General features: G+C 34.6%; 2 protein-coding genes across 2 annotated transcripts; one reads left to right on the forward strand and one right to left on the reverse strand.

The window, feature by feature from the left end:
- The first annotated feature begins 2,441 nt into the window (after positions 1-2,441).
- Positions 2,442-3,326, forward strand: LOC131007878 (uncharacterized). Its single transcript, XM_057934789.1, has one exon. The coding sequence runs from the start codon at positions 2,442-2,444 to the stop codon at positions 3,324-3,326; it is 885 nt and encodes a 294-aa protein (XP_057790772.1).
- Positions 3,327-11,782: 8,456 nt separating this feature from the next.
- LOC131012736 (polyamine oxidase 2-like) lies at positions 11,783-15,718 on the reverse strand. Its single transcript, XM_057940734.1, has 10 exons — positions 15,350-15,718; positions 14,569-14,684; positions 14,405-14,493; positions 13,915-14,028; positions 13,631-13,718; positions 13,399-13,484; positions 13,204-13,306; positions 13,003-13,100; positions 12,486-12,915; positions 11,783-12,392 (listed from the first exon to the last, which is right to left on the reverse strand). The coding sequence occupies exons 1-10, from the start codon at positions 15,387-15,389 to the stop codon at positions 12,081-12,083; spliced, it is 1,476 nt and encodes a 491-aa protein (XP_057796717.1). The 5' UTR covers positions 15,390-15,718; the 3' UTR covers positions 11,783-12,080.
- Between the last annotated feature and the right edge of the window lie 8,416 nt (positions 15,719-24,134).

The raw sequence follows: 24,134 nt of genomic DNA on the forward strand, positions 1-24,134 counted from the left end.
GGTAGGGGCCAGCTCTGAACAGATTGAAGGCCTAGATCTAGAAGCTCTGATGGGTGCCATCAATGACGAGGAGACCGCTTCTCTGGTGGTTGCTTCTCTAGCTTGGTCTGGATTCACTTCTCTGGTAGCTTCTACTCTGGTAGTTGCTTCTCTAGCAGACTTGTCTGGAGACTTCCTCTCTGGCGTTCCTAGGACAAGGTCATCTTAAGTCAGCCTTAATCCGGTTTGGTTCGATCTGGTCTGGTTTGACTTTCCATGGTACTCGAATCCATCTAAATAAGCTACGTGTCATGATCTTAGGGCAGCGCATATTTTACTCCTCATCAGTTCTCTTTCTATTGATTCAATAGCATGTGCATTGAAAGGTTGAAAGCACATAAAAAAACTACTTCCATATATTTTTTTAGGGTGCGTTTACTTCGATGGATAAATTTATCTAAGAAAAATGATAGATAATAAAAATTTATGCATTAAAATATCTCATTTCTTTTCCAACATTTGACACAAAAGAGATGTTCATCATTTTTCCTTCCTTATTTTCACTTTCAAGGATGGATAATATTATCCAGTAAAAAATGACTGGATAATATTATCCAACCTTGAAAGTGAAAATAAGGAAGAAAAAATGGTGAACATCTTTTTTGTGTCAAATGTTGGGAAAAAAAAGGAGACATTTCAAGGTATAATTTTTTGTTATCCTTCATTTTCCATGGATAAATTTATCCATCAAAGTAAACGCAGCATTAAGGGTTAAGTACCAAATTTTCCACTATCGATGGCGTCCGTATCGCGTATAGGACTCTATAGTCAGGGTAAGCGCTGTTTACTACCGCAACGTGGCAAAATCAAACCAATTTCCCCCCACCACTTAACGGAGCTTAACACCGTTATATATATATATATATTTAATTAATATGAAAATCGAACATTTCTACGGGACCAAATACCCCCCTGCGCCGTCGGGCCTCCTTTCTCTTCTTTGTTTGACACAGGGCGCACGACCAGAACCGTCGCCGCCTCTGTTCCAGCGAAAGTCGCCGATTCTCGCCGCCTTCGGCGCAGCAAGGCCAGCTTCTCTCATTCCCCCTCACTTCTTCTCTTCTTCCTTTTCCCCAAATCAAAATACATCAAGGATTTCTAATTTTTAAATTTTGATTTTCTCTTTTTCATACCTTGGCGGTTGGTGGATATGATAAAGGTCGAGGTTTTGGGTCTGGAAGGGGTTGGGGTGGTGGCCATGGAGGCGGTGACGGGTTTGGCGGCGGCTCTGTTGGTGGGGATGGGTTTGGCGGTGGAAGATTTGGTAATGGCGGTGGTGGTGGAAGTGTGTATGATATTGGGGGAGGTAGTGGCGGAGGGTGGGGTAGCGGTGGTGGTGGAGGCTCTGGCATTTGCCAAGGTGGTGCTGGATATAGTTCAGGCGGCGGATACGGAGGTGGCGACGGTTCTGGTCGTGCGTCGTGCATCGAACAGAGAAGGGGAAGGAGGCTCGACGGCGCATGGGGTATTTGGTCTGGTAGGAACGTTTGATTTTCATATTAATTAAAAAAAAATTGACAGTGTTAACGTCCGTTAAGTGGCGGGAGGAAAATTGGTTCGATTTTGTCACGTTGAGGTAGTAAACAACGCTTACCCTGACTATAGGGTCATGTACGCGATAAGGACGCCATCGATAAGGGGGAATTTGGTACTTAACCATTTTTAAAAAAAAATAATCTATCTTTATCATATACAAGAATAAATAATTTTTTACTGAAAGCTGGACTGGCTTGTGAGCTAAACTATGCAGACATTAGCTTAAATATTTTTAATATATATATGACAAAATTTAGGACTTGCACTGGTTGGTGCCCTGTGAGTCTCCAATAAAGATCCGCTCATGATTGAGATGTCTATTATTTTATTAGATATCAATATTATATTTGATAAAATATACTCCCTTCGTCCCGCTATTAAAGTCTCATTTCTTTTCGGCACGGAGATTAAGGAGAAGCAAATTAGATGATTTAAGAGTGTGGTCCACATGATTTAGTTTGTGTTTAAGGAATAACTAATTATTTCTAATTTATTATTATTAAAAGACTTAATTTTTTTAATTTATTTTTATATAATCTGTAATTTTATTTATATTAATTTTATGCTTGTTTGATGAAATTTTTACCTGCCTAAATTAAAAATTAATGGGCATAAGTTGAAAATTTCAAAATGAAAATCTGCCTAACTAATTGGAGTGCATTAACTTTAAAAAATTGAAACACAATTCAATGCACAAAAAAATGGCGGCAGTTGAAAAAGAACCTTTAGCATTAAAAATTGGCCAACATTCAAATTTCCCACAATTTTCAGATTGCTATGCCCTTTATAAATAGGGCAGACAACACATTCAGTCGACTAAACTCCCAAAAAACAAAAAACACTCAAAAACTTAGAAATTGCTCCACATGGCTAGAAGGAAGGATCTTTCTTCCTTTGAGAGGGCTGCCATCATCGAGTTTCTGCTTGAAGGAAGCCAAAATGGAAAGCCATCTCGAGGGAAGATTGATGCTGTTGTTAAAAAATGGAGCTGCTGCCGGCGGACGATCAGTCGTATTTGGGCAGCTGCAAAAGAACGAAGAGTAAATGGTGAGGTAATGAGTTCGGTGAGTAAGAAAATGTTGAGACCAAGGAGAAAACTTGTAGCTCTGGATTTACAGTTAATTGCTAGCCTAAATTTGTCAAAAAGATCAACAATTAGAAAGCTTGCATGTGGGGTTAAATGCAGTAAAAACACAGTGGGTAGATGGGCAAAATCTGGACTGATCAGGGCTCATTCGAATGCAACAAAACCTGATCTCACAGCTCCAAACAAGTTGTTTAGGCTACGGTTTTCCTTAGAAGCTCTAGAATATGATAGGATTATGAGGAGTTTGACATTTAAAAGCATGCTTAACACAGTCCACATTGATGAGAAATGGTTCTACATCACAAAAAGTGCACAAAGGTTCTACTTAACTCCTGAAGAGATAGAACCTCATAGGACATGCAAGAACAAGAAGTTCATCACCAAGGTGATGTTCATGTGTGCTGTATGTAGGCCAGTGTTTGGGGCTAATGGTGAGTGCTTGTTTGATGGAAAAATTGGAATTTTTCCATTCACTGAACTTGTTCCAACAAAAAGGAATAGTAAGAACAGGGCTGCAGGCACTATGGAGTGGAAGCCAATTCAAAGCATCACCAAACAAGTGGTGAAAGACTACCTGATATACCAGGTATATAGGGTGAATGAGATATGCCCTAAATGTAACAATAGCATGTTCCAAGTTCAATTTATTTCTATATATGCTTAGATGATTTGAGACATGCAATGCATTGTGTATGTATGACTGTTTGTATGCATAGCAGCAGCTTTGTAAGGTGTAATGCAGTGGGTATGTAAGAATGAATGCTGAGTTAGTTTCATTGTTTTTTTTAGGGAAAATTGCACCTAAATACATCAACTTTGCCGAAAATCCATATTTGACACGAACTTAGGATTTTACATTTTAATACACCAATTTAATAAGTTGTTCATTTTTGACTTAATTTTCATTTCCGGCGACCGCATTTACAGACGTGGCACTTACGTGTCACGAACTTATCCAGCGTGGCTACATGACGACGTCGTTTTGTTTTTCTGAATTTTAAATAGGGTTTACTCATAAAACGATGTCGTTTTGACCACCGTTTACTATACCTCTCATGCAACGTTTCGGATTCTTCATTCTCACTTCAGTTTTCTCCTCTGATCAACCCTTGTCTTCGCTCGTAATCTTGTCCTCTTGGTATATTCTGACGCCGGCGAGAGTTCGTTAGTCGCACGAAGTGGCGGCGCACCGTTCCGAGATGGCGGATGACAGGTATTTTATTGAGCATCATTTTGCCCTCTTTTCACTAGAATTTTCCGTGATTACGTGAATGTGTATGTTTGGTTCTTGATTGTATCATTTTTAGTGTTTTGGTTCTTGATTGTATCATTTTTAGTGTTTTGGTTTTTGATTGTATCCTTTTTTTTATATGTTTTTATACAGCGATGTATTCGGTGTTTATATCCATCATGGGGGTTCATGGAGGCACTTAGGGAAGCAAAGAATGTATTTGAGGGGTGAAGTTAAGTTTGTAGCCAACTTTGAAAAGGATAGATTCGGTTTTTTTGATGTGCAAGATGAAATCAGAAAACTAGGGTATGTGGACTACGAAGACTTAGAATATAAAGTCCCTAAAACTAAGAATTACTATCCCCTCTATGATGACATTGATTGCATGATGATGTTGCAGCCGTTGTCTCCATCTTGTAAATACTTTGAGGTGTTTTTACATAATGGAGTGAAAGAGGATATGCAATTGGGTAAGGGGGATAGTACTGCTAAGGGGAAGGGATTACAGAAACCAGGATTAGAAAAGGAGAAGGGGGATAGTACTGCTAAGGAGAAGGGATTACAGAAACAGGGATTAGAAAAGGAGAAGGGGGATGTCTCTGCTAAGGGGAAGGGTATACAGAAACAGGCATTAGGAAAGGAGAAAGTTGATAGTACTGCTAAGGGGAAGAGTTTACAGAAAAAGGGAATAGGAAATGGGAGAGAACAAGATGCAGAGGGTGTAGCATTTGAATGCCAAACTGATACTGATTCTGAGGATGATCAACTTGAGCCTGAGGATGTTATTGAACAGATAGAGACTGATGATAGTTTGGGTGAAAGTGAACTAGGAAGTGAAGATGAGGAATACAAGGCTGCAAGAGTTGGTGTTAGGTTGCAAGAGAATGTGATTGCTGATGTTAACTGGAATGAAATTCCAGAACAGAGCAATGCAGGTATGATGTGTAGGTTAGTTGATGAGGCTGAGGGAGGTGTAGATTCTGGATGCACATCTGATTACATTGCTTCAGATGAGGATGTGTTTTCAGATTCTACTGATGATGAAGATGATGGTCAAAGGCAGAAGAGGCGCCCTAGAGTTCTTTATGATCCTAAGTGTGATCATAAAGAACTTGAGCCAAGGTTGGGTATGAGATTTGAAACAGGGTACCAGTGTAAAGAAGCTTTGAGAACTTGGGCAATATTTAAGGGATATCCACTTCATTTTGGGAGAGTGCAAAAGAAGACTTGTGAGGCTTTGTGTACACCTCCATGCAAGTGGAGGTGTTATGGAAGTATGAGCAAGAGTCAGGATGTGTTCAAACTGAAAATCCTAGAGGGTGAGCCACATACTTGTGGCTTTGCAATTCATACTAAGCTTGCTAACTACAAATGGATAGCTAGCCAATACTTAAATCATTTCAGATTGAGGCCCAATATGGATATAGGTGAGTTGCAGGCTGACATCATTGAGAGGTATGGTATTGAACCCTCTAGAGGCAGGTTATATAGGGCCAAGACAGAGGCTTTAAAATTGTTGAGGGGGTCAGTTAGTCAGCACTATGCTAGCTTGAGGCCATACATACTGGAATTGATGAGGGTTGACCCAGAGGGCAGGTTTGAGCTATTAACAGATGGTGGGGTTTTTAAAGGCTTGTACATTGGCTTTAGTGCCTTAAAGAAGGGTTTTATGCAAGGATGCAGATGGATCTTAGGCTTGGATGGGTGTTTCCTCAAAACACATTTGGGAGGGCAGTTATTGAGTGCCATTGCCAAGGATGCAAATGACCAAATGTATCCATTGGCTTGGGCAGTGGTCGAAGTAGAAAATGAACAGTGCTGGACTTGGTTCTTGAGCATACTTCTTCAAGAGCTAGGGGTTGAAGATGGCTTGGGAATATCTTTCATTTCGGACCAACAAAAAGTAAGTTTCCATAACATTTGATTTATTTCTGCTGCATATTAAGTAGTAAGTTTCCATAACACATTGTTTATTTGTGCAGGGTCTTATAAATGCAGTGCAAAACCTGGCTCCATTTGCAGAGCATCGCAATTGTGCGCGCCATGTTTATTGCAACTGGAAGAAAGAGTTCAAGGGCCCAACATTGAAGAATCTCTTTTGGAAGGCAGCCAGAAGTACATATGAAGAGCAATGGGAGGCTGCTCTTGAGGAGATGAAAGGTGAGAATGAGGCAGCGTATGAAGATTTCAAAAACAGAGACTACAAGAGATTTTGCAAGGTATTTTTGTGCACAGAATTTCAGAATGACATGGTTGACAATAATATATCTGAGACCTTCAATGGTTATATAGTTAAGTCTAGAAGCAAGCACATTGTGAACATGCTAGAGGATATTAGGATTGCTTTGATGGAGAGGCAGGTGAAAAAACTTCAATTTTTTTTTTATCAGGAAAAAGAGCATTTTATTAAAAAGGAGGGGGTATCAGGAATACCCAAAGGCTGATACAACGAAAAAAGCAAAAACAATAACAACGAACAAAAGAAACTCCTCAGAACTCACAAGACGAACTAACCATGTAATTTTGCCTCTGTAAACCATCGCCTAAAATCTGAAGTGAAACGCTGCAGTTTAAAAGCCTCCAACCACCCCCAAATCCTTGTTTTGATCTCCGCAGCCAACTTCTCTTTCCTCCACACGCCTTGATTGAACTTACAAACATTCCTCTCTTTCCAGATGCACCACATCGTGCATAACCAAACCACAAGAAGAAATTGGCTATCATCCTTGTTTCCAAGATTTATAAAGGCCAACAGATGCTCCTTAGCTTTATGATTCATTGTTGTCTGTTTGCCAATCCACCGCAAAATCTCTTTCCAAACTTCATCGGCTTTATTGCACCCAAAAAATGTATGATTAATGGTTTCATCTTTCACTTTGCAAAAGCCGCACAAAGTATCTGCATTTTGAAAACTGACCTGATGTTTTTGGAGTTCATCGCATGTAGGCAGTCTTCATTTCAAAATCCGCCAAGCTGTGGTTCTAGCCTTGAATGGGACTGCAGCCTTCCAAATCAGCGACCAGATGTTGTCTTCTTGAGGGCGGACTATAGGATTTTTCTCAGAGCAAAGAACCTTGTACGCCGTTTTGACGGAGAAACAACCATTGGGAGATGTTTTCCATCTCCAACCATCTTTGGCAGCAGCATTTACACGTGCTCTGTTGATGAAAGAATGCATAGTGTTGATGAAAGAAAAAACTTCAATTGATTGAGAAGTGTGAAGGCAGGATCTGTCCATCCATTAAGAAAAAACTTGAGAAATTAATGGTTAGTGCTAGGATGTGTATAGCTCATCCAGGAGTAGGGCAAAAGTTTGAAGTGCAGAGGTTAGATGATAAGTTTGTGGTTAGCTTGAGTTCTAGGTCATGTACATGTAGGGCATGGAATCTATCTGGAGTTCCTTGTGTACATGCCATCTCTGCCATTAACTACATGAAACATGGCCCTCAAGACTATGTACATGATGCTTACACAGTGGAGAAATACAAGAAAGCATATTCCTATGCACTTGAACCTATTAATGGTGAGAAAATGTGGCCAAAAGCCACTGGAGATCCTGTACTGCCTCCTTTGGTTAGGATCATGCCAGGACGACCTAAGAAAAAAAGAAGAAGGGAGCATGATGAGGTTGATCCAAAGAAATCCACTAGATTGAGGAAGATTGGGGGACGGATCACTTGTCAAAACTGCTTACAAGTAGGGCATAATGCGAGGGGCTGCAAGAATGAGAAGGTTACTAAGCCACAAAAAGAAAAGGTACAATGTTATGCTATTTCATTTAATCTTTTTCAGTTTGATATCTTATATAACCAATGCCATTCATGTATAGGGCACAAGAGGGAGGCCTCGAAAAACAACTGCTGGAACAAGTGTAGGGAATCAAAGTCTGCTACCTGATGGTTCGAAGAAGAGAGCTAGAAGAGGGTCGAAGGGAGGAAAGGATGCAGGGAACCAACCAACCACACAAGCTGGACAAGATGCAACCAACCAAGCAGAGGGACAATCTGGACAAGATGCAAGCAACCAAACAAGCTCCCAAGGAGAAATTCTAACCCAACATAGTCAAGTGACTGAATGAAGCTTATGTTGGGTTGTAATTTTGGTGGGAGTGAATAGGGAATTACTTTTATTTTGGTGGGAGGAATTACTTCTGTTTTGATGGGATTACATATGTTTTGTTATAAACTGATTATGTAATGGCAAACAATTGAAAGCCAAGCAGGGTGTCATTCTCTGATTCTGTTGTTATAAACTGTTTGGTTATATAATGCTTTTCAGTTTCAGTTTGCTATACATTCTTGTGTCTCTTTCATTTCAGTTTTTTGAAGGGATTAAATGTAGGTTTGAGAGAGATGTGTACCAAAATAGGTTCTTTCATTTCATATCATGAACAAAAAATAAGCACTTACAAAATGTTGGCACCTAACACTAGAACTAACAAGATTACAATAGTAAAATCATGATCACAGTCATGAGGATCACAATCAACCAACACATGCAAACCATCTTCTTCCCACAGTAAATCTTCATATCCTCCATCTCTTTCATATTCTTCTCCAATTCATCAAATTTCCCTTCAAGCTCTATCACTCTACTTAAACAATGCTCAGCAAATTCAGCAAAATGGGACATTGAAACTACATTCAATTGCTTCTGTACCGTGTCCACCCAGAGAAAATAATTACACTGAAAATGAAGGAAAGGAAAGAGTATAAGAGCATTAGAGCTTACGAAATATGCAGATTATTTCAGATTATAATAGGGAAATCAAAAATTTCATTGGGAAATCGATTTGAATGGTATTCTTACGTCTCCATACTGACAACAATAGAACTTTCGATCGGGATTTTTCGAAGTTCTTGATGTCTCCACCTTCGCCGGTATTTTGCAACGGCAATTAATCACAGCGTCCTCTGACCCAGCCGACAACGAAGAAGAGGCTGACATGATCTTAGATCTTGAAGATGAAGGTCGATTTGAACACCAGAGTTTGAAGAAGAAGAGCTGAAGAATGGCGAGGATCGAGTTTTTGAATTTGAGCTGAGCGTGAAATTAGGTTAGAATATATTGGGATTGGAAAATAATTAGTGTAAAACGACGTCGTTTTATACTGCAAAAACGACGTCGTTTAGTGTCTACTCCGGCGAACGGAATAGCGCGTGCCGGTGAGACACGTAGTACGCCACGTAAGACGTTAGATTGGGGGAAATGAAAATTAAGTCAAAATTGAACAACTTATTAAATTGGTGTATTAAAATGTAAAATCCTAAGTTCGTGTCAAATATGGATTTTCGGCAAAGTTGGTGTATTTAGGTGCAATTTTCCCTTTTTTTATGGAAAAACACAGACAATTCCTGCTATTAAAGCAAAGTGGCCAGCAAATGCAAGCAAAACCATCTTTATTCAGCAAGATAATGCCAGGCCTCACATTCAAGACTCAGAACCAGATTTCAGGGCCGTTGCTTCAGTTGATGGCTTTGATATTCACTTGGTGCATCAACCACCAAACTCCCCAGACACAAACATTAATGATTTGGGGTGGTTTAGGGCAATACAAAGCCTCCAAACTGAATCCATGTCTACAAATGTGGATGGCCTAGTGAATGCAGTGATTAATTCATTAAATGAGTTAAGCCCAACTACTTTAAATAAAGTTTTCTTAAGCTTGCAAAGCTGTATGGTGGAAATTCTGAAAGTGAAGGGGAGGAATAGCTATAAGATCCCTCATTTAGGGAAGGATGCTTTGATTAGGCAGGATATGCTGCCCTTGAATCTCCAAGTTCCAAGTGAACTTGTAAGGGAGTGCATATCCTACCTAATTGACAATGGAGCATTGTCAATTAGTGATACACTAATGCAGAATTTGGGAGTTAATGCAGGTTGCACAGATGAGGTTGAGTTGATAGTGCATCAACTTTAAATTCAATCAACTAAAGTTATGTGATATGGGAGTGCAAGGTGGATGCTTTTTGTAAATGATGCTAAACTTTTTTGTAGATGCAACCTGTGATGAAAGGTTTTTTTTTGTAAATGAATGTTGTTATTGCAGTCTGCATGTTCCAAGACTGCAGTAGAAAGGTTTCTATTTTGTAAATGTAGGAAGAATGATGTGGATGTTATAATGCTATAATGTGATGCTATAATGCTGTGATTGAATGCACAAACCAATAACACCAAATCAAACAACAACAGTCACCCAACACCATCAGTTTCAGCAACCAATCAATAACACCATCAATCAACAGCCACTCAATAACACCAATTCAACCACACCTAACCAACAACCACACATAAACAACACCACACACCCAAAACATAAACTAGAACAACTGGACCACACAAGCCGGTAAGAACAGGGGAACAAGTAAGAATCAGGATGCACTCATAGTCAAAATAATGCCATTTAATCATAGATCATTGGACCAAACCAAGTAGGGACGTATAAAGTTGAGCATCAATCATCATTTCAGACCAATGGACCACACATACCACATATGACTAACACTGCAAAAACCCACATGCAACATCCTAAACCAAACCAAATCCCACACGAGATCGCCAACAACCAGTAGTTGTAAATGAAGATTAGGGTAGATCTCACCAGAAAAAAATCAGGGAGCATGCTTTTCAACATCAACAACACAACATCAGACATATCTCTGTGTTGCCAGTTTTCTTCAGACAGATAGGGGTGGGAAGATAGGGTTCGGGTATCGGGTACCCGATTATCCGACCCGAAAAAATCGGGTATCGGGTACCCAATACCCGAAAAAATCGGTGTCGGGCTCGGTATCGGGTAGTTTGAGCGGCTAAAAATTGGGTATCGGGTATACCCGAATACCCGATTGAAAATAAAGGGGGCTATATTTTCGATTTAAAAAAAAATCGGGTATTTCCCTAATACCCGATTAGGCCAAAATTGGGTAATTCGGGTACCCTAATACCCGAAATACCCGATTTTCATAGTTTGACTTGAAAAATGAGATTTTGATCGGGTAATTTAGGGTACTCGAATACCCGACTCGGGTACCCGAGTCGGGTATTAGGGTACCCGATTTTTTTTCGGGGCCGGGTAGTGATTTTCGGTGTTATTCGGGTTCGGGTACCCAATTTTTTCGGGTAGGGTACCCGAACCCGACCCGATTCCCAGGCCTACACACAGAAAAAAAAGAATCAGGGTAAGAAATAGGGTTTCCAGTTGAAACCGATACATCACCGGAGGAGGAAGAACTAGGTGTAGACGAAATCACTTTACCTTCATGGATCTCAGCCCGGCGACGCCAATCTTTGCATCCATCTTCAATCACCAACAATTGGATCCAAGTCTCCAACTCAACCATCCATGCGAAATCGGACTTCTCTGCGTATGATTTCGACATGGAATCGGTGGAATCCCTCAGAAAAATAGATGAAAGAGAGAGCTTCAGATTTCGACCAAAGGCGACGAAATAGAAAGCGAGAGAGAGAGCTTCAGATTTTGACGGAGTTAAATCACAGGGATTCAGATGGGTGAGAGACGAATGCAGAGGAGCGGCGGCTGAAACCCAAGAAAGTCGACGACGGAGCGTCGGAGAATCGGAGAGGCAGAGCGCCGATCGCGATTCGAGAGAGAGAGTAGTTTTAGGGTTTCAGACTTGCGGCGGACTCAAATGGAGAAGAATTGGGAGAAAATTAAATGGTGGGTTGGAGTCCGGTAGGTTCCAATTGAAATTAGTGTGATAATTAGTGATCTCATTTAATGTTAAGCATCCCCTTATTATTTCCTTTTTAGGAAACGGGACATTATCGGTGGGACAACCCAAAAAGGAAAATGGAACTTGAATAGCGGGACGGAGGGAGTATAAAAATGTTTCATGCTCATGTGTAATACAAAATAAAAAAGATATAAATAATAGATAAAGAATCATTATTTTATAAAAAGCTTTGATTTTTAGAACAGACAATACATTATCTCACTCTTATTAATGCATAGCAAAGGAGCTCAAAGACTATTACAACCTTTTACACATGAAGTGATGAAACTAACAATTACTAGGATAGTTCATTTCTTACCTGAAACGGCATATTTTAAGGATAACTACACACACATGGACTGCTGCTCCGATCACTCAATTAGGAAATCTTCTGATTTCCACAACTGCTCACAAAGCAACAACCACCAAATATCTACCACTACAACTCACTTGCTTACATACGAGAGATGAGCAACGGGGCCGAAATTGTCGGGGCGTCCACGCCCATCACCGGCTGGAAAAGATCGAGCTCCCCGTACCTCTCCAAGACGCGCATCCTGGAGTCCTCCGCGGCCATCAGACCGGTGGCGTATGCACCGTGGACCGACCCTGGGTAGTCTATGCTCGTTGCTTCCCCGGCGAAGAACAGGTTGTCGACCGGGATCCTCAGCCGTTCGTAGAGCTCGTGGGACTTCCCGACTTTGTCGTAGCTGTAGGATCCCAGTGAGTCTCTGTCGGATCCCCAATGCGAAACCAGGTACTGCACCTGCAAGATCATGGCAAGTAACACGAAACACGGGCATTAATACGTGTGAAAAAGAGAACGAAGAGCCACGACGTTAGAGAATGCAACACGAACCGGTGCATCAGCATTTGGGAGGATCCTCTGTAGTTGTGCGAAGGCAAAGTTTGCAGCTTCCTCGTCGGACATTTTCTCGATCTCACGGGCCAGCTGGCCTGCGGGCATGTAGACGAGTACCGCATGGCCCGTAGCCTTGTGCAGGTTGAGAAAATAACTGCACTCATACGAGGTCTCAGCAACAACGCCCAAGAACTCTACATTAGGCCAAAACACTTTCTCGAAGTGCAAGATGATCTTGTTCTCGATCCCAATCCCTAAGTCCTTGATGGCTGCTTCCTTCCATTCGGGTAGTCTCGGCTCAAAACTGATGCAGTTCGATTTTAGAACGCCAAGAGGGACAGCGACAACAGCAGCATCTGCTACAAAGGTTCTCCCGTCTTCTACAGTCACCTTTACTCCGTTGTAGCGCCTAACAACTTTTATCACCCTAAAGATTCACATCAAGAAAGGTTAAAATCAGTATTCTACACTAGAAAGGGTTTGTCTATTAAGGAAACATGTTACAATTGTTTACCTGTGGCCCAAGCGAATGTCGAGACCTTTGGCAAGAGTATTAATAACGGGGCGATATCCTCGCACCATTAGCCCATGCCCACCAGGAAGTAACTCTTCCTGCAAATGCAAATATTAAAATCATGCAAGAATGGAGAATATTATCATCTAACAACACACAATCGGATTTTCAATCAGAAACGCCATAGCAATGGAAAATAACCTGATCCCAGCCTCTAAGTGATATGGTATCGGAATCTGCAGAAAACCAGCCTTCCATTCTGCATAGGTACCACTGCAAAACTTTATGACCAAGCCCCTCCAACCTGAAATAGAGACAAGTTGCATTTCCATTAGAGGGCCGTTAAGACAGTATCTTGATACTATTAAGTGTAGGATGTTGCTGCATCTATAGAACCTTAAATCTGGTCTCCTGTCGACAGCAATTGAGAGGGCGCGCTTTATGGACATGTCCTCACTGAATTCCTGTCTTATGAGTTCCGTCTGCATAAAATTGATTCGAGAAACAATTAGAAGTATATTAGGTAAAGGGAAGTTACAAGAGAATGATTCCTAGCAATTCCCATGTATTGTTAATGTTTTTTCTCATTTTCTGAAATCACAAGTGTACGAAGAGAGATAAGACTTGCCTCTTTCAAGATGCTCTCAAATGTTTCCCCGACTTTCGCTACAAGATCTGGAGAAACTTGCTCTCCGTCCATATCAAAAAGCGCATAACTGAAAATGAGCAGATATTAGCTGATAAAATACAGCTAAAATAGATGGATCTTCTTAAGTTATATAAATCAAATCAATTTCTCAAAGCTAATATAAAATTTAGCAAACATTTACTATTGAAACAGATATATACACATGCAAAAATGACAGGTGAAGACTGAATGATAAGAAAACATATTGTTTTGAGGATAATTACCTCTCGAGATCATGATCGTACAAAACAGAGTTATCCCCACTAGTGCGATAAAGTGGTAAACCCAGTCGTCCAATAACAGGGGCTAACGGATTTTCCTTGCAAACACCATGTAACCTGAAACATGATGGAAGATGGTAGCAAGCAGGATTAGGATTACAGGAAGAGCATATAGAGATTGCACAAACATACATATGAGAGAGAGAGAGAGAGAGCAGCAGCAGCAGCAGCAGCAGCAACAATTATGAATGGGGACTAAGCTACATGCATATTCATAACTAATGTTTTAGGGGGGAAAACTCAATAATAAGAAAAGTTTTGGAAGAATTTAACATCTACATTACATACAAGAGATGATTAAGTCGTTTTCAGTTCTTGAAGCACCAAATAATATAATTAACACATGATGTATAAAAATTATGTATTCATGCATTTCCAAACCATTGGCACAACTAACGCGTATAAAAATAGCGTTAAAGAGCAAGAAAATTACCATGAAGCACCCAAATCAACTGGGAAACCAAAAGAATAGTCGGTGTGCACTCTTCCACCTATTCTATCACGTGATTCGAGTACAACTACCTGCAAGATTTACTCTCTTCAAGACTATATCCTTATGCATACCGAGATAGATGACATAACATCTCGAGTATATACCTGAAATTCCGCATCATGCAGAGCTCGTGCAGCTGCAATGCCGGCAAAACCGGCACCTATAACAATAACAGATGGCGATGCCATAGACTTCCTCTCAAAGTTTGAATAGCAAACAGCTGCAAGATGCAGTTTTTGCTCAATAAACAACCTTTACAATAATAAGATTCCTTCTCATTTGTTTTCACTTTAAAATATACTCGTTTTATCAATAAATCATCAATCAGCAAATAATTAAAAGGGTTAAAAGTAGAAAAATTACATAGAATATATATCTTGAAAGGAAAGGAAAATGACTGGAGTCTGGCCATCAACTTGTTCTTCAAAAGGAGCTACTTATATATGCAAATTGACTTATATATGTAAGACAAAAAATATGCAAAGATTCTAACGGTCGAAGTCGAGTCCACTATAAATTTAAAATATTACTATTATAGTTTTAGATTTATTTTGTCTTTATAAAACTTAAATCCACCAAGGCTGCAACCGTCATCATCTTTTCTCCTTTTCTTTGTATGGGATGGATTTTTTATTTTATTTTATTTATTTATTTAAGACTAAACATCAAATTTACTTCTATCTACATTTCCCTCAGAAAAACAGTAACAAATATGCTTAAAAATTCACGTCGATCAAGGAAAAAACAACAGGCAGAAAATCAACAATTCCAGTCACAAATTACTGATTTTAGCCATGATTCAGCTTAAACAAAACTAGCGCCGCGAATAACTAACTCAAACAAGTAAACAACACACACACACACACACACAGAGTTAGAGCTCACCTCTTTCGAGCTGGCGACTGCCCTTATTCCTCGACTCCATAATTCGCGACGATCGGAACGAAAATGATAGCTACGATAATTCACGAATTGATCGCAAAAATTTCAATACTAATTCTGCAGCAGCTCAGCAGCTGAAGGGGACAACGGAAAGGGATATGTTTGAGAGTAATGGATGACGGAAGTGATGAAATTGTTGACCTCCGCAGCTTCACCTTGCTACTCAAATTTTCAACGAATTTGGAACCAAAACAGTTGGGATTTGCGGGGAGAAATTGCTGCGATGATGAATGAGAGATTGAAGAGAGATGAAGTATGGATTTTTTTGAGAGGAGAGAGATGGAAAAGTTAGGTAGTTTCTACAATATTTTTGGAGAATTTATGGAGAGCAGATGATAGCAATCCCACGTGTTTTTGTATTCTTTTTTGAGAACCTTTTTTTCTTGTAATTTTTTTTTTTTTTTCATGTCTTCGTTTACAAAATAATTTTTTATATTTTTCAGACGTCCACAAAAGTTTTATCTACATATGTTCAGAGGGAGAGGTTCAAATAAGAACCACTAATAAAATAAGAACGGAGAACCATTTTAAGTCATTGATCATCAAGATCTACGATGGATGCATCATCTTGGTGGATGGATGCAGGTGCTGGGTTCGAATCCTCAAGAGAGCAAAAAAATTAGTATTTTTTTCGGATGCATTAAATTTAATAGCGGATGCATTAATTTGTATAGCAGATACAGTAATTTTATTGGTTCTTATGTTCTCACGATAATTGTGGTTCTCACTATAACCGCATCCTATGTTCAGATTATACTCCACTATTTATAAATATTTCATTTGCCCTTACTTTTCACATTTTCATCACTTTCAATAATAATTAAAATACATTTTCAACATTTTGAATTACAATCCATAATTTTTGCTACAATATTAATACACTCAATAACTTCTTTCTTAAAACTCGTATAACTCCCTTCAAGGAAGTTCTTTTGTGGACGGATAGAATAATTTTCAACAAGATTTTATTTTATATTAAAATTAGTTATATGAGCATTAATTTTTTTTATTTTGCATATTCATCCATTTTTTTCGGCATAATGACATGACATAAAATACTTGCTTGACATAAATATGATTATGTGAAGAAATAAAATAGTTGGATTAAAATAACGTCGCTTCAATTATTAAGTTTGACCAAAAAATGAACAAGTATGAAAAAAAAAATGCAAAAATTATGATTTTGCACAACAAATTCAGTTTCAAATCTAAAAAATACAAAATATTCTTGGAAAATATTCAACAATGCAAACTGCACACCTCAAATTAAATTTACAAATGAAGATTAATTTGAGGGGACAAAATATAAAGTAATAGTATGTTATAGGAGTACGAATTTATATTAACATGTGATTTGTATATCCGACCTAAACTTTACACGATAATTTATATCCTTATTAAGTTGATTCGATAATGACACAAATCTAATAAAATTTGACATTAATTCATTAATTTTATATATTCATATCGAATTATCGTGTGAAATATTACCAATTACCTAAGAATTAGGTGGTAAAATTAAGGTCACATCAAATGTTTGGTTAAAATGGGATTATTTCACATATAAAATAATTGTTATAAGTTATAGCATAGATTATTATTTTTAATACGTCACTATAAGATTGTGTGTGATTGGTTGTAACCACACGGTGAATTCTTGATTCTTTTTTCTAAGCATATTTGGTCATTTTCACGTAATAAATATTACATTACGTATAAAAGCAATAACTCAACAATTTTCATATATTATATCCTCCATATTAATGTAGTAAAGGTGCAATTTTATATATAATAAAGTTTTGAATGTGACAATTAAAAGATATTTTTTTTAAAAAAGTTCAGTTAGTTGTCTGAAAAGACTCGAGCAATTGAAAGTAGATATAATATTTAATGCACTTTTGTATTCCATGTTGCGACGCGTAGGAGTGGAGAATTTAGGTAATATTTACTCCACTAACATCTTATTTTTATTAATAAAAAATAAATTTTAGATAAAATTATTTAATTATTTATCGTAATCGCCATTCATGAAAGTTAAACTAATTAATACTTATGCCGTTGTGCCGTCGTCCATTTTGTACAATAAATTTGATTTTAAAATATTACATATTTCCTAACTTATTAGTAACTTTATAATATAGATGATGTACGTAAAGAACCTAGATTTATATGGATGAATGATGATGTAATTGTATAAAGAACCTGAAATTATAAATTTTCGAATTTCAATAGCAATTATATATATATATATATATAGGGGTGGGCTACCGTGAGAGCACATCTTAAAATAAGAAATAAGAACAATTTTTAATGTATGAATTTTATATAGAACACGTATGAATTCGCTGTATAAATGTATGAATTGTAAAAAATAAATTTTTGCTACTTTTGAGATTCGAACTCAGGACCATAAATCCATCCCACATGATTATGAATCAACCGTAGATCGAAGGGCTAAAAATGATTCTTATTTTATATCTTAAGAAATGCTCTTATTTTAGCCCATCCTGTTAAAAATTCAACTATTTTAAATTTCATGGAAGTATGTAAATGGACTATTAAAAAATTAATAGCAGTTTTCTCAAAAAAATAAAATAATACTAGCAGTTAATGAACGATTTTTTTTTTACATAATTAAACATTATATTAATGGTTAATTTTACAATTGTATTAAATTGAGTTTTGCAAAAAAGAAATATGACTTTAATTTCTCTTCTTCTTTTTTTTTGACGAATGACTTTAATTTCTCTATAAGTGACAAAATCACTATTTAAATAAATTTGAAATCAATTTTAAATTTAAAACTATATTTTTAATATTTATAAATTTATCCGATGTATTGATTAGATAATGACGAGAAAAATTACAGTGGGCGCTCTAACTATAAGCTCTATCTAGATTCTAGAAAGTGTTTGATGAAATTCAAATTTAAAATTTATATATCTAACTCTAACTCGTGCTTACTCCTCAATTTATATATTGAAGAACAATTAATAAAGTATAGGGCTATTACTTATATATTCAAATTTAAATATCGACCCATATCATTTAACATATTACTCCAAATAATACGGATATTTATTGCTAATATATTTACCCAATTAAAGTTTAATAAGAAAGTTTTTTTTTTAGTTGAGTCTTGATACATATAGTTTTGCATGGACCCTCTTTTGTAAATTACATTTAACTTTATAAATGAAGTAGTATCATGCATTTGTTATGTTCCATATATTTTAAAAAAATCTCCCATGCTCATAAGTAATTAAACATCAATGTAGTTCAATTCGTGAAGGTGCAACTGAAATAAATTAATATACATTTCCATTGTATATGCGATCTTAATTTATTTTTTATCGTATTCTAAAAAAAAATATTTTTTTTATCTTATTTCTCACCAAAAAAACATCTACGTATAGAATATTTATAATAATTTAAATAATACACAATAAATTAGTAATAACTCATACTATTTTATATCCAAGAATGAATTAAATTGATGCTTGTTAATTAATTTACCGACTCTTGTATACATATATGTAATATGCTCCCACAATTATTAATAATATAAACTTTTTATACTGTAATTATGCATTTATTTATTTTTTGTGGTGGCAAATCTGCCGCCGATCTAATTTGAACATTATCTTCTTCTTCTTCTTCTTCTTTTTTTTAAAATGTTATCTTTCAGACAATATAAATTATAAAGAAGATGTCAATTCATCATTTATAATTGCACATCACTCTTCACAATTCACTATTCCACGTGCTAAATGTATATATGGTCGGAAAACATTTGAATGTTTACTTTTTGGATTTTTTTTTAATCCAACTGGATATTATAAACTTAGAAAAAATGGTATAAATAAATAAATATGTATCATCTTTTGAATTTAAATTAATCAAACCTCGTACTCCATAAATGATGCCACTCAACGATATTTTCGTGTAATTCTATAATGTTGTCGGATATAAATATTCAAGAATATATGTATCTATATATAAATATAAAATTAACACACAGTCAATAACTTATAGTATTAAAAGTTATATATTAATAATATTTTAATATGATATCAATAAATAACAAGTCTTCATTTAATAGCCGAACTTTTTATTTGCTACACGTGATATAACAATCTCGTGGCAGGAATTTGCTTTAAATTTTTTGTTCAATTAATTTATCAACATGATAAAATCATTTGGACCACCAATATATAATTAAATTATATGTACTCGCCTTTTTGAATGATTTTAATATTGATTTTTTCGAATTTATGGTAAAAATGACATGTTCTCGTACTAATAGTAAAAAAACATATCATCTCATTTTGCTCATGCACATATTCTTTTCAATATTTCTACTATATACTAACAAAACATATAAGTATATTTTTTTAAAACATTATACATCAAAGATTACAAAAATTTTCATTTCTTAATAATCTTATACTATAATTTTTTGTAACGCCTACTCCTCATGCTGAGCAAAAAAAAAAAAAAAAAAATCTAGAAAAGCTAACAATGTGTTTTAAATGCCAACGCTTTATTTCTTCATAGCGACACGCATTTAGATTCCACATATATATCTATACTATATTAAAACAACAGTTTTCAATTAGAAATTGATTTCAAATCAATTTCAATGGCAATTTTGTGATTTCTTACAAAAAAAATGACTTATTGTATATATTCAAAAATTAAGTAACTAACTCAATTAAAATTGCATAACCCATAATTTTTAAAAAAATGCACACCCCACGTTTAAAAAGAAAAATTGCATAACCCACGTTTATAATTCCATAATAAATTATATGTTTATATGTGTATATATACAATTTATAAGGTATTGGTTATAAATAATTTATAAATTTATATTTATATAATAATTTATAATATATTAAGAAGATCATTTTCAATTTCAAATTGATTTCAAAATTAATAAGTGACACTTTTGTAGTTATAAAAAATTGAAGTTTTATTTGTACAATATAATTTTTTCTTTGTGTTCTTATTTTTTAATATTATTTTTTTCTAAAATTGTGAAATTAAAATTATTTATAAAATATATCAAATTAAATATCATGATAAGAGCATTAATTTGATATATTTTATGTAAATATTTGATTTAAAATGGAGAATTATATTTATTTAAAGATTGATGATTTTTAAAAATTCTCTCTCATCTCTCCTCTTTTTTTGAATAAATCTATTTTTTCTATTTTATTCTTTTTACTTATTATTTATGCCTTTTCACAATATCAATTTTTATTATTGTGAATTTTTCTTTATTTTTTTAATATTCAACTCAAATATATTAAGTGAAAAATAATTTTTTTTTCTTATATTTATAAATATAATAATTGAGTTAGTATCAATTTATATATATAAAAATATAAAAATATTTTCCGTGCATTGCACGGGGTGAAAATGCTAGTTTTAAGATAATGTCCACAACTTTTAATAATATACCTATTTTGGTATTTTTGATGACTCCACAATTTTTGAATTATTTTAATAAATCCTAAATTCATATCTTGTCACATCAAATTAATTTCACGACCTACAATGACTCGACAAAGGTGGCATAAATTATGAATAGACAGGCGAAAACTTCCAAAATGCGGAGAACTGAGTTTTTTTTTTTCCTATTATTATTATTATTATTATTATTATTATTATTATTATTGTTGTTGTTGTTGTTATTATTATATATTTAGAGAAAATAATGCGATATATAATACTGAAAAACAAAGGTATCCACGTTTGTAATTAAGCATGTGCTGATAAATCAATAACGTATTTTTGAGAAGTAAAATTATACTACTATAAATTAAATTATGTAAAATAGTGTAAGATTTAATGAATTGTCGATAATTTAGTGATTCAGTGTAGATAAACTAAAATTAAATATACTAATAAAGTAATTTATTTAAATGATAAATACTCATGAATAAAGTGGTCCTTGAGAGTTGAGATGATTTAATTGGCGAAACGTGCATACTTGTAAATAAATTAATGCATGAGCCAAACATGATGTGATGTTTTAACTGAAATATATATAAACTTGAGATATTTATTCGTAATATTTTATTTTATTTTATTTTATTTTATTTTATGGGTATATAGATTGAGAACCGACATGAAATATTAGACTATAAATAATAAATAGATGATTTTTTTTTTGTTAATTCATATTGCAAGCAAAACCAAATAAGCATGTGGCATGATATTAGCAAACATGTGGCTAAGTTTATGGCTCATTTAATGGAATAATCTCAAAAGGAAACACATGATTATCAAGATATTTTGATTCATTTATTATTATTATTATTATTATTATTATTATTATTATTATTATTATTATTATTATTATTATTATTATTATTATTATATTTTTTTTTTGATCAGGCAAAATGTAATTAAGATAGATAGAGGTACCAGCAGTACCAAAAACCAAAACAGAGTACAAAACACAAAAAAGGAAGAGAGAGAAACGGGTCTCAAGACCCAAAAACAGAAAGCCTCAGAAGCAAAAACTATCCATCCAAGTTCACCGCAACAATTCATCGCTTGAAATCCAAAGGAGAGGAAGACACTTTGAAAGCTGTCCTCCACCCCCATAGCCTGATCTTGATCTCTGCTGTCATTCTCTCTTTGTTCCACGTACCTTGATTGAATTTACATTCGTTTCTCCCTTCCAAATCGTACAGATCCAAACTCCGAGAAGAAAAGAAGCGTCCTTCTTGTTTCCAAGATTATTATTATTATATTATTTTGGTGAGAAAAATGAGCTTTTACTTTTTAGTGGGAGTTTGACACGACTTGAAAATTTGCATAATACTTTTAATTGTTATAATCAGACGATTCTTTGATATTAAAAGGTCAGTTTGATTCAATTTTTCAAACCACCTAATATTTAAATTTGACCTTTTTTCTTTTCTTAGAGACGAATTTGACCTTTTTTCTTAACTCTTGTTTGATTGCTTAAATTTAATCTCTTTCAAAGCTTGCTAATAATCATTATTGCATTAATATGTTATATTTTTTCTGTAATAAAATAAAAAAAATACAGTTAAATTTTTTTTTGGATGATTGAATCACATACGCTTAACCAAAATAAACTTACAAAATATAAAAATATTGATGAGCTTTTGAGAAATGTGTTTTCATATAACTTTTTGAAATTGTTGTCATTTTCACGTGTTATACTTTTAAATTAACTAGTAATTACTATTGAAAGACACGTATTAACCATAATCAACATTGTGCGGTCTTATATTATTGATCATTTTATTCATGTCATCGTTTTAAAATAGCTAATAATCTTAAGTGTGACACCTATTAATGTTTGGCCCTATAACTATTAATAATTTTTTTTTGAGAATAAATTAAACACTATACTTTTGTTACTTGGGTGCTTTTCCACGAACGTGTGGTGAGATTTTGATAACAATTAAATTATTATTATCTTTAATACATTCTAATTGAAAATCAATAAATTCTAACCAGAGAGGTTACAATTAAGAATTTAATTATTTTTTACCCTAAAAAATTGAATTAAATTTTAATTAAAAAATAAATATACTTTAATCAGATATTACTAATCCTACTTTGCTTACCATATTTTCAAAAATCAGATCATATAAGTCAGTTGAGTTAACAAATGATAGAGCATTAAAAATTAAGACGACGTTAAATTTAAATGATAGAATAAACTGATAAAATGTAGTATATAATTAAGTATTTGAAATAAAAATGATAAAATAAATGTAAAATTAATTGATTTTGGTACAAAAAGATACATTCTCAATGATAGATGAATTTGTACTATTTTTATTAATTTATTCTATCACCTAGTAAAAGCTTTTTGAGGAGTATTATATTATTTTATTTAAGCATGAAAAACATGCACATAAATAAGACACTTTATGCTCCACACGCTTTTTTCTGTCGTTTAGATTAAATATATTTATTTACTATAGACATGAGATTTTCATGGTTCAGTTTGATCACAAGAGATCAACATTTAATATTTGGTACTGTATAATATTTATTTATTTGGTATCTCAGATTATTAATTAAGAGAGTACGAGATAGACTAATGTTATTTTTTTTATTTCACTATTTTCTTTTGAAAATTAATCTCACATAATCCCTAAGATAAATTAATCTTGACGATACAATAGTTATTCAATATTTATTTTTTTATTATTTATCTTACTTTTATTAATCAAGTCCATTTTCAAATATGAATACAAAACAAGTGCTCGATGTGCAAAATCAGTCTCTTATTTATTTTCATTCACACACTCGTACAATTATAAATAGAGTAACCGTCTAAATCACAATACGAGTATTAATATAGATATCCTGATTAATTATCAGTATAGTATCTGCTTAAGTAGTCGCCTTATAGAGACGGAGCTAGGATTTTAAAAATGAGTACAAATTTGGGCGGGCAAATTATAATTTTATACATAAAAATTAATAAGAATAATCAAAAAATACAACTTAGATATAATAATAAAAAAGTTTGTCCAAGCGACCATTGAGTCGAATTCGAATTCAGGCTTGACCTCATCTTTGCCGCCTACAACCATTGGGCATCGAAGGACACATCATCCTATCAAAAACATCATTACCTTCCTGATAATTATGAGAAATCCTAAATTTTATTTGTCTAATATTTCATGCGTCCATGAAAATGTATTGTAGTTCGAATGGTACG

Source organism: Salvia miltiorrhiza, chromosome 2, assembly GCF_028751815.1.
Source record: "Salvia miltiorrhiza cultivar Shanhuang (shh) chromosome 2, IMPLAD_Smil_shh, whole genome shotgun sequence".
Taxonomy (NCBI): Eukaryota; Viridiplantae; Streptophyta; class Magnoliopsida; order Lamiales; family Lamiaceae; genus Salvia; species Salvia miltiorrhiza.

What these genes read in the sequence shown, in the direction of transcription:
- LOC131007878 (XM_057934789.1), top strand. Translation starts at nt 2,442, where the DNA reads ATGGCTAGAAGGAAGGATCTTTCTTCCTTTGAGAGGGCTGCCATCATC.
- LOC131012736 (XM_057940734.1), bottom strand. Translation starts at nt 15,389, where the DNA reads ATGGAGTCGAGGAATAAGGGCAGTCGCCAGCTCGAAAGAG. An exon ending in GTTGATTTGGGTGCTTCATG is followed by an intron (nt 14,029 to 14,404) that starts GTAATTTTCTTG and finishes ATCATGTTTCAG; the next exon opens with GTTACATGGTGTTTGCAAGG. An exon ending in TCCCAAATGCTGATGCACCG is followed by an intron (nt 12,393 to 12,485) that starts GTTCGTGTTGCA and finishes ATGATCTTGCAG; the next exon opens with GTGCAGTACCTGGTTTCGCA.